We start from the raw sequence: 11,000 nt of genomic DNA, 5'->3' as shown, positions 1-11,000 counted from the left end.
GTGATCTTTAGTTCCTTTCCTGGACCAGGACGAATTATCATGTCCTTAGGGTCTAGCTTGTCCATCAACCATTGAAGGTGTGATCTACTGCATGGCGCATCTACTGTCATATCAAGAATGGTAGAGAAACCTTTATGTCTTATAGCCTCACGTTGTCTTTCATTCAAAATGTTAATGCTTGCAATGACATCTTGAGGGTTGCACCTCACATTAAGCCTCTGTTAAACAATATAAAACATGAAATAATTTTGTTATTATAAAAAAAATCAGAACCTTACAAATATGAAATTGTTTGTTGGATATGCATAACATTAACCTGTCGGGGTAGCTCCTCATGTTTAATCCTCTTTGTCACAACTTTTCTTAACACTCTTGTGTGGCTTTCAGAAACATTACGCTTCTTCAGAGCTGGCATGAAGTCATCTTCATCAGAATCAATCTCAACTGTTTCATTTATCAAATTTTGACTATCAACATTTGGAGGATTTCCAATTTCTGGACATGGATTAGACTGTTCTGCAGAGGGAATGTCAACACTGAAACACTCCTGGCTTGACTGAATTGTTATATGCTTGGGGTTATTTGGAGGACGGTCCACGTGCTTCATTTTTTTAAATTAAAAGCTGCATACATAATACACAATATTGTAAAAATTAAACTGTTATATATGCATATGTATTTATGGTGTGGTATGATTGAATCAATGAACCTAGTTGTTTTAAATACCAAGCTTAAAACATCTGAATATACTGTTCTCTATTTACATTTGCATACATATACTGAACTGTTCAATCATTAGGAAAAACTGAATATGTTTCAATAAAAACAGCCCTTGCTGTAACCAATAATGTATTAGCTGTAATCCTCTGAAATACATAAATGTATGCACTAAACAAATATGAAATTTTATATAAAAAATATACTCTATGAAAAACAACTAGTTGACTGATCATTTACTAAACACAGTTGCATACATATTCGGACATGATATACTATCATAACAAAACTGAATATGTTACATAAAGTTGCATACAGTTGCATACATGAAACACAGTTGCATATATGATCTGTCCTGTTCTACAGTCATAAAAATCTGGATATGTTTGAGCAAAACAAAACTTGCTATAAACAAGCTGTATTGTCTGTGACCTAGTGTAATAAATAATGTCTGTTTTGTAATAATAAAAAAACTGGATATGATTCGATAAAACATATACTGAACTGTTCAATAATAAGTGAATAACAGACCTTGCTGTAACCAATAATGTATTAGCTGTAATCATCTGAAATACATAAATGTATGCACTAAACATATATGAAATTTTATATAAAACATATACTCTATGAAAACAACTAGTTGACTGCTCATTTACTAAACACAGTTGCATACATATTCGGACCTGATATACAATCATAAAAAACTGAATATGTTGCATAAAGATGCATACAGTTGCATACATGAAACACAGTAGCATATATGTTCTGTCATGTTCTACATTCATAAAAATCTGAATATGTTGCATACCATTGCATACAGTTGCAAACATAAAACACAATTTGCATACAAACCGATATGTTTGAGCAAAACAACACTTGCTATAAACAAGCTGTATTAACTGTGAACTAGTGTAATAAATAATGTCTGTTTTAAAATAATGAAAAACTGGATATGATTCAATAAAACAATACATGCTGTCAACAGAAATGTATTAACTATAAAAATAATGGAATAAATAAGTGTATGCAGTCACAAAAACAACTAGATGACCACTCAATTACCAATTGAACATAATCTGTGAAAAAAACTTTAACTGATGTGCATAAACATGTAACCTAATGTGCATAAACAACTGTGTAAATGTGTGTAACCAAATGTGTAAATGTGCGTAACCAACTGTGTAAATGTGCGTAAATGTAATAAATCAACTGCATAAATATTTTCCACCCTAGCCGTGATCCACACAATGCAGAATGAACAAAAAACAACCCGTTTGTTGACGGTCGAAGTCGATCCAATGAAATGCGCGCGAGCTAGGGTTGGGAAGAACACACCGAAAATGGTTGGGGAAGGACTACCAATTGGAGCGGTACCCGTTGATGGCGGCGAATGTGGAAGATGGCAGAGAACGTGGAAGCAGTCGGGTCGGCGGAGAGCGAGGAAGCAGACGTGTCGGCGGAGAAAGTAGGGTTTTCTCCGGTCTGGACTCCGGTCTCCTGACGCAGCGACGGGAATATTGGAGCGTGGATTGGGGACACCGAGGACGCGCCGCTCAAATGCCGTTTGCGACTGGATCGACAGCGAGCGGCGAGGGGCTGGAAGAGTCGTCGGAGAGGGGAGCGGAGTCGTCGAGGATGGAAGAGTCGGCGGAGATTCCCGGAGTCGTGGCGGGGTTGGGGTTTTGCGGTTATGGAAACTGAGCCGGGAGCAAAGGAGCTAATCGCGGGAGCACGTCAGTATTTATATGGAAACTGAAAAGACGGTCGGCTGTGAATGCACGTGCGTCCATATTTGGCTGGGGCTTCCTCTAGCTAAATAGAGCCCAGAGCTCTAAATACATATAGTATATATATATATATATATAATGGAATTAGACGACGTGACACCTTGTTCTGATGTTTTTAGTTCATTATAAATTAATAAAAATCATCATATAACTGAATTTAATTCAAACGGTGCATAAATTTCATCAAACAATATGGATGTACACAACTTTTTCTAGCATTCACTTATAATTGAAATGTAAATCATTAACAAAAGCATTTAAATATTTTGTTAGAGCACAACGATTACATGAAAACAAAGGATGAGCACGACGACGGAAGGGACGACAGAAATCTTAGCCTGATAGTTCTACACGGTGAGCTTGACGGTGATGATGAGGCCCTTCCCGTCCTTAGCGGTCTCCTTGGCGAACGATGAACTATGCGACTGAGAGCCAAACTTTATGTTCCGTAACACCTCATTTGGATGCTTGGAATTGAATTACATTCTAACAAGTTCCCGTTTGTTTCCTTTCATTTTGAGGAATTGGAATCTTACTAATGGAATAGGCTATTTTTTTAGAATGTGACATTCCACCACTTTCTAAAGTTATTATATAAGCCTATCTCAAATTCATAGGGTGAGATATGGAAATTGATTTTTATAGATTTACATGTTATTTTCCGATTTACAACTTATAGCACATTTTTCTACCTGCTTCGCTATACCATAAATATAGTATATAATTATCTCTCTCAAATGATTTAGGATAATATACAAATATACTACATATATAAATATATAAACTTAATTAGTTTTGTCTAAATTACAATTATTAAAATGGAATTCAATTCCAGAAACAAACGGGGCCTAATTGTAATTTAGACATATGTTAATGAAGATAATATAATTTTCTATAGAATATATTTATATGCTACTGTTAGCCAGAAGAAGATATTTATGTGCTACATTTTTATTATAGGGAAGCGAGTCGAAGAACGTGTTATAAAATGCAGAGTAGAAACATAGACTAGTAATACATAAAATCAATTTCCACCCTCTCGCCCCATAAATTTGAGATAACCTTATATCTAAACTTTGGAAAGTGGTGGAATGTCAAATTCAAACAAAATAGCGTACTCTATTAAGTAGATTCTAATTAATGAAGGGATCCAAACGGTCCATTCGGGAAATTCTAATTACGCTAAACCTCTGTGAGTTATTGGAACTATGTTCTTTATCAGCATATTCAATTGTGAAACAGATAACTCCAACAAAAAGAGATACCTTGAAAGAAAATTCTGCAAAAAAATTACATACTTACCTATTTGTAGATTCATTGGAATATCTGAAATCTAACCATGTTTTTAGCAAGATGTATCGGCTCGAGTAGATTACTATGAGAAGTACCACAACCAACTCAAGGTGCCAACTTTCAAAATTGGCTGCATAAAACCACTAGTTATGCTAATAAGGTACAAGGCATTTTTCCTAGTCAATAACTCAACAATATCACATCAAATCTCATTTATTTGGAAATATGCAGAGAAAAAACAACATGACACATCTGTAGGATCGACATTTGGCGTTGTCTCAAGCGCTTGAGTCATCATTGGCGGAGAGGACACCAAATCACTAGGCAGATTTGTCAATGTCTTTTCACAATAACACCACTGTTATAACAAATGCTTCTTGCTTCAATACATCAAATGTTGACTTGAGGGTAGCCATACTTGGCAGATCTCCTTATTTTCTTCTTAGGAGGGGGACATGTCCTCCAGGGATGATGGGGTCGCCTCCCTCTTCTTGGCCACTAGCGATGTTAGTTGAGTGGGAGACCTAGCTGTTGGCAATGCTGGCTAAGCCGTGGGCTTGGCTAGGAGACTTTCTTCCGTATCCGAGCTCCCCTCTCGGTAGTTCAGATAGATAGACTTCTTGACCCTCTTAGAATGACGAGAACTCCTTAGAGAGTCCTTGACTTTTACCACCTCGAAAGGCTTCTCGATGGCATTTTAGGTCTTCTTCTCCTTCTTCCTCTTCTTAGAAGAAGTCAGAGCTTTGGTGAAGGAGGCTAGGGTAGACCCGGTTGAGGCTGTCTCACTCAACTGCTCTAGAAATTGGCTAGGTCTGAACTCCTCATAATTCTTTGGCACCCACTCTGGTTCCTAGGAGGCCAGTTGTACACCAACATCTATATCAGTCTAGTAAAGGTCGAGTTGGGAGCAGTGTTAAAGACATACAAGGATCGATCAAGACGGGAGACTTACCAAAGGGCGCGAGATGGTCAATGAGTAAGATCCCATAAAGCACCCTTCTGGGAAATTACCCAGGTCTTGGAATATTTTCTTTAAGTACTCCTTAATGTCTGAATTTGATAACTCTGCCTTAGATAGCCGAGAGGGGTCGAGTCGGGCCTCTATATTCCTAGGCAAAGTTGGCCTTATATTTTAGGGGGGCTCGGTGTTGAATCCAATTTGTGCCCACATGCATGCTGAACTGGTTGAGTTGCTTCATCTCGTCAATCCAGTTGGGGCCGAGATCACAAGTCAACAAACTTTGGTCCCTGGCTTTTTCCTGAAGGGCATGTTCGGTTGACAGGTTTTCATTCCAGAGGGGGATTGAATCCAGAGAGGGATTGAGTTAATCCCCTCTTTGTCACTTGAACCGCTTGGGGGTATAATCCCTTTCGGCTGTAATCCCGGGCTCAAACTGTTGTTCGGTTAATCCAGAGTATTGTCAAGTATCAGTCATGCTGCCAATACATAGCACTTCAGCTCTATAGAGACAAGCAAGTTTTGTTACGATGAAGACAACCTTATTACAACAAGCATAATAATCTCGTGTCTGTTGACACTAATAAGTTGCAAAAACTACATCACTTAAGTTGCAAAAGAATACATCACTAGTGTGATGACCATGACGAGATCATGGATCCATATCTTTGACAGACAGAGAAGACATTCTTCCTCTAAAGACTGGAGCTACTTCATGCATGACTTGGCCCTTGTAACTGTCATAAAAATAAAAATAACATTGTGAATATATGTCAACAACTACTGATGAAGGTAAACATTTACTCATAACCCAAGTGTGAAGATAATATAACAGAGAAAACATTTCTGCATTCAGAAACAAGTTCTGATCCTTTAACTTCAAGAATGCAGAATATCCAAAAAAACAGTACACTGATTCAACTAACATACTAAAATAAATTGGTCTGCAGGTCAGAAACTTCAAAGATTGTTTCAGGGATCACACACTTTAAGTTCTATATATTAAAATGTGTACAGGATCGGACCAGTGGACGGAGCTATTTCTGGTAGGGTTTTCAGAGGGAACGATTCTTCGAAGAAGTAGTAATTCTGGTAGTTTTTTTTTGCAAAGGAACGATTCTTCTTCTTTTTTCTCGAAAACAAACAAACAAACTAGCAATTCTAATCCATTTCTGCATCTAATGACATGCTTATAAATTATCATAATCTAGACATCTAGACTATATAATCCACCTAATATATAATCTGTGTTGTTTGTTTAACTCTTGATTTATTTAAGCTGGATTATATAATGTCGAGGGTAAACAAACAGCACCTAAGGCGTAAACTCAACTGGAAGCCCAAGCATCTTGATCTAGTTCTGTACATGGTGACAGACATTAAGGACCGACCAGCTCACCATACGCAAATACTACTGGCAAAGACTGAAGTTCCATATATTAAAATGGAATACTACAATGCACGAAATACTAGTAGTCAGTGCAACTGTTTGTCCTGCAGTTCAATACTACAGTGCAGAAACATGATGGTAACCTGCAGGCCAAGAAATATAGTGGTTTGGAGACTGAAGTTCCATATATAAAAATGGAATACTACAGTGCACGAAATACTAGTAGTCAGTGCTTTTATTGCTGGAAATAAAAATCAAAATGGAACAAGGAATTACTCTAGATCACAGTTTCTAACAAGGAATTACTCTAGATCACAATTTCTGGCATGCTCAACAATACAACTTGCTTTAAAAATGTTAATGGCTCCAACAGAAATACCAAGAAAATTTGAGAGCTTCTGGGCAACATGACTATGAAGATTGTAATGTAATCAAACAAGTAATATAACAAAGATAATGCAAGATATGCAAAATTGAATTAGGATATGTAGTTAACCTTAGGTATACCTGCTAAGCCATCTCATCCCTCAACCACATTAATGCAGCCTCTCTATCATCATTGCATGCACTTAAGAATATCTATCGATTGTCAGGGTCCTTGAACACCTTATATGCTTTGACCTTCTCCTCTTTTGTGACTTCCAATGTGTTTAGAACTGCTATGCAATTCTTAATTGAGAAATCATCACCTCCTCTTGCCTCCCTTTCTCTTGCCAATTGTGTCGCTTCATCTTCAGCTTGTTTGCTTCTAATGTCTAAGTACCTCTCCATCAATACTTCTATGTTGGAATTCTTCTTCGGCCTCTTTGGTACTTTTTCTTCTTCATTCCTTGAAACAGCAGAAGTCCTTTTTGACCTTTCATCCTGCCTATCAGCATTTACATCAACCCCTTCAACTTCATACACTCTGTCTTCTACTTCATTTTGTCTGTGATCTGCCAAAGGGTCTCCCACATCTTCACGGTCTTCTACATTGATAGGAACATCTCCAGATCCAATTTGTGTGAGATCTGGACCATTTGGTTGAGTAGAAGTGAAGTTGTAGGTCCCTTCAGCAGTATTACCTATACAATAAAAATTTTAGTGCAAGAAATAGTACAACATAGTGAATAAACTTAGTTACTGGTAAAAGGAAAACTAACCATCATGTAGCTCTCCCAAAGCTTCAAACAGAGGAAAAGATTTGTTGCGGAATTTTTTAGCCTTTGGAAATGACTGCACAATAAAGTGAGAAACTAAATGTGAGATCAACTAAGAACTGACAACACACAATAAAGATCTCAAGTTTACAGAAACATGGTAATAAACTTACTTTGATTATGTTGTCCCATATCGGTGGATCAGCTTGAATCATACACCTTTTCTCATCCCAAGAAACTCCGCTTTGTTTCCTCGCATCTTTCAACATCTTGTAATCTCTCTTTAACTCCTTTTCCTTTTCTTGGATTTGAACTTTTGAGAAACCTGCATATCTTTCCCTCTCTTGAAATTCCTTGGCAATCTTGTTCCATGCATCGGGTGTCCAACCATTGTTACCCTTATATTCAGGTGTATTGTGTTCATGTAACAAGTCAACAAGGGTCTTCTCTAACATAGAATTCCAATTTGCTCTTGTTTTCCCTGCAAATCGGCACATAAGCAACATAAGAAAGAACCAAAACTAATCAGAAAGAACCAACATATATACCTTTTGGAGAGCCTCCATGTGTCTTTGAAGTAGTAGTTATAGGAGATTTTTTCTTTTGTGCACCTTTATATAAGAGCATGTTAAATCTAGGAGACCCCCTTGCAAGCATGTTTAATCTTGGAGACCCCCTTCCAAGCATGGTAACTTACAACATGAGCATAATTAGAACATGAAAGCATAATTGTGAACAACAATAATTTTTAAAGCATAACTGAAAGCATATTCGAATAATATTGAAGCATCATAACTAGTACAAACTACATTTCCTAAGAACTTATTGCAATCCCAATAACATTAAAACATATTCTAATGCATCACTAATTGCTTCTATGTTGTTGATAATCAATCCACATTTGTTGTGCAATTGTGTCTCTGAGATTGTTGCCTTGTTCACTGCCTTGATCATTGCTTTGATCTCCATCTGGAAGGTCAACAACATTGCCTTGAACATTTTCTGTTTGATCTTCTAACCATTGTTCATCTCCTTTGAGAGACCGAATAATGTTGTGCAACACGGCAGCTGCTACCGGTATCTTCACTTGGTTTTCTATTTTGTGAAACGTGGCAACCTTAAGGATGGGGAAGCGTTTCTTTATAACTCCCAAGGTCCTTTCAATATGATTCCTCAACACTGCATGGCGATGATTGAAGATCTCCTTGTAGTTCTGTGGTCTTCGGCGACCTGCCCCATACTCCTTCAAATGATACCTGACTCCGCGATATGGGGCAAGGAAAGATGGTGTGTTGGCATAACCGCCATCTACTAAATAAAACTTCCCCGGGGGCACTTGAAAGCCACTGTTCATTGCAGCTCTGAGAACTCTAGCATCCGTCGCGGACCCTCCCACCCAGTGGATATGAAAGTTACATTGAGATCAAAATCACACACTACCATTACATTTTGAGTAAGGGTTCCCTTCCTATTCCTAAATGGAGCGGCTTTATCTGGTGATATCGATATAGGCACATGAGTGCCATCAATTGCGCCAATGCAATTCTGCATAGAAAAAACTACATGTGATTTTGCAAACATTGGAAGGAAAAGAACTATTGACATATGATAGATAGTCCATGTAATCACCTTGAAGTAGGGATAAAACCTAGGATTCCTTTCAATTTTTTGATGGACATGATTAGGATTTGGTGGCTTCAGGAATTGCTTGGAGAGGGTAGGAACAACTAGGTCAAAGAAATGCTTTATGTGACGATGATATGTATCACCACTATGCCCAAATTCTTCTATTAGGTCTTCAAATGAGGCATTATGGCTGAGCATGTATAAAAAGAATGCTAGCTTTTCCTCAACCTTAATCCTGGTATCACGAACCAGCCTCTCCCTTCTAAGATAATTTGCCAATGATTTGAATATTTCAGGCTCCATCCTGAACGCTACCCGACAGTTCTTCACATGACCTTGCAGCAACTCCTGAACATGCTCTTCGCCACTTAATTTTGATGTATTCCTTTGCATTTTTTCCTTACTGTGTTGGAACTAGAACCCAACATATGTAGCATAGGTAAAAAAAATAGCATCATATCATCATCATCCTCATCTCTCCTCTTCCTAAGGTGATCACTTAATGCCACATCCATTGCTAACTAAAAAGAAATTCATTGCAGAAAATAAACACCAACATAAACGAAAAAATATGTAAGAAAAAACATTTAGGATATAACAAGTACCTAATGGAGAGGATATTGGATCCCAAGACGGTGGAAGTTCGTCTTCTCCAACTCGAACCGGTGCAGGAATAATCTAGAAATATAATAGGTTTTTGTTAAAAATACATTTACAAATATAATACATACATCCATGCGAATATGTGAATTTCTTTATATAACAACATACACGAGTAAAGTAATCAGGCTAACTACAATGCGTGGAGAAGAGAGAATTGACAGCAAGCTGCAACCTCACTTGCTACCCAGTTTTACAGACCCGTCTGAAACTAAAACTGATTAGACGAAGGACATCATCATCCTCATCTCTCCTCTTCCTAAGCTGCAACCTCACTTTCAACCAAAAGCCATAAAAGTCTTAGTTCACAGTTCAAAACTTCAAATATATAACAACAGAACATGATTAGACGATCATCTCCTCTCCGGATACTTGGCATATCAACATAACATTTTGGTTGGGCGGGCCAGAACATTTTTACACTGATTTATAACAACCTAGCACCATTGGGGGAACCATTTTATTCATCCCAAAAGCTGCAACATTTTAGCACTCCTAGCCAATCAAGCCCAAACCTACCACGTTCATTTCATTCATCCCTCATGAATGCGAGAACCATTGGGGGCTGCAAAGAATTGGTAGTACTACAGCTTGCAAAGAAACGAACGACCAGGAACATCACAGCGGCCAACCAAAACACCTACTCCAACCGTGCTTGTTCTGGGTAGTGGCTGCTCAAGCAGCACGACGCGGCGCCACTTGCTGCGCACCGATCTCCGTTGATGTAGACGCCGCGCGCAGACGGTGCCAAGAGGTCAGGGGTGGGTCAGTGGGTGAGGCACGCCGCACACCCAGGGAAAGGAAAAGAAATTTTGCGATGAAACAAACAGACAGGGACAGCGCCCCAGGCATCAAGATTTCTAGTTCATGGAAGGAGCTAGAGGAAGAGAAGGACATATGTACCGGCGAGAAGTAGCCACCACGACCTTGTTCGCTTGGATTAGACGGTGAAGAAGCCACGACGGATCTTGGGCGCCTCCGTCCTTTAGCTGCCTCTGCCGCCTCCGCCTCCGTCCCGTGGATCTTGCTGCCTCCGACGTCAATCGTTCAGTTGGTGAGACAGTAAACTGGTGGAGTCGCCTTCGTCCCGTAGACCGCCATAGCAGCATCGCGCGCCGCCAGCGAGAATGTTTCCACGCCGAAGGGACGAGGCTTGTACCCCGGCCGGGATGAGGAAGGAACGCCCGGGGTGGGCCGGGGTTGACGCCCGAGCGGGCTTAAACGAATAGTGTTGCTATGTGGGTCGGGATTTCATCCAAGGGGGGCTGATCCAAGGAGGTTTATTTCCAATCCAGACCGTTCCCGGCCCAAGCGAACAAGGCCGAAAGAGGCATGTTCACCGAGCGCGTCAGCTTGGCACCGAACACTGTTCGGTGCACACCGAACAGTCCAGTGCACCGTAGGCTAGTGCAAGTTTGGCTATCATTAGC

At 39.3% G+C, this 11,000-nt stretch overlaps 1 protein-coding gene and 1 long non-coding RNA gene across 2 annotated transcripts; both read right to left on the bottom strand.

Annotated features, from left to right (window-relative positions):
• Positions 1 to 5,261: 5,261 nt before the first annotated feature.
• Positions 5,262 to 10,741, bottom strand: LOC109940318 (uncharacterized). Its single transcript, XR_002263080.1, has 3 exons — positions 10,474 to 10,741; positions 9,516 to 9,588; positions 5,262 to 5,492 (listed from the first exon to the last, which is right to left on the bottom strand). It is a non-coding gene; the product is annotated as an uncharacterized lncRNA (long non-coding RNA).
• Positions 6,653 to 8,036, bottom strand: LOC103630970 (uncharacterized). Its single transcript, XM_020539789.3, has 4 exons — positions 7,833 to 8,036; positions 7,458 to 7,765; positions 7,288 to 7,360; positions 6,653 to 7,209 (listed from the first exon to the last, which is right to left on the bottom strand). Exons 1-4 carry the CDS (start codon positions 7,969 to 7,971, stop codon positions 6,725 to 6,727), a joined length of 1,005 nt encoding a protein of 334 aa, XP_020395378.1. The 5' UTR covers positions 7,972 to 8,036; the 3' UTR covers positions 6,653 to 6,724.
• Positions 10,742 to 11,000: the final 259 nt, after the last annotated feature.

This window comes from Zea mays, chromosome 6 (assembly GCF_902167145.1).
Source record: "Zea mays cultivar B73 chromosome 6, Zm-B73-REFERENCE-NAM-5.0, whole genome shotgun sequence".
Lineage (NCBI taxonomy): Eukaryota > Viridiplantae > Streptophyta > Magnoliopsida > Poales > Poaceae > Zea > Zea mays.
This window is presented reverse-complemented; position numbering and strand designations above follow the sequence as displayed.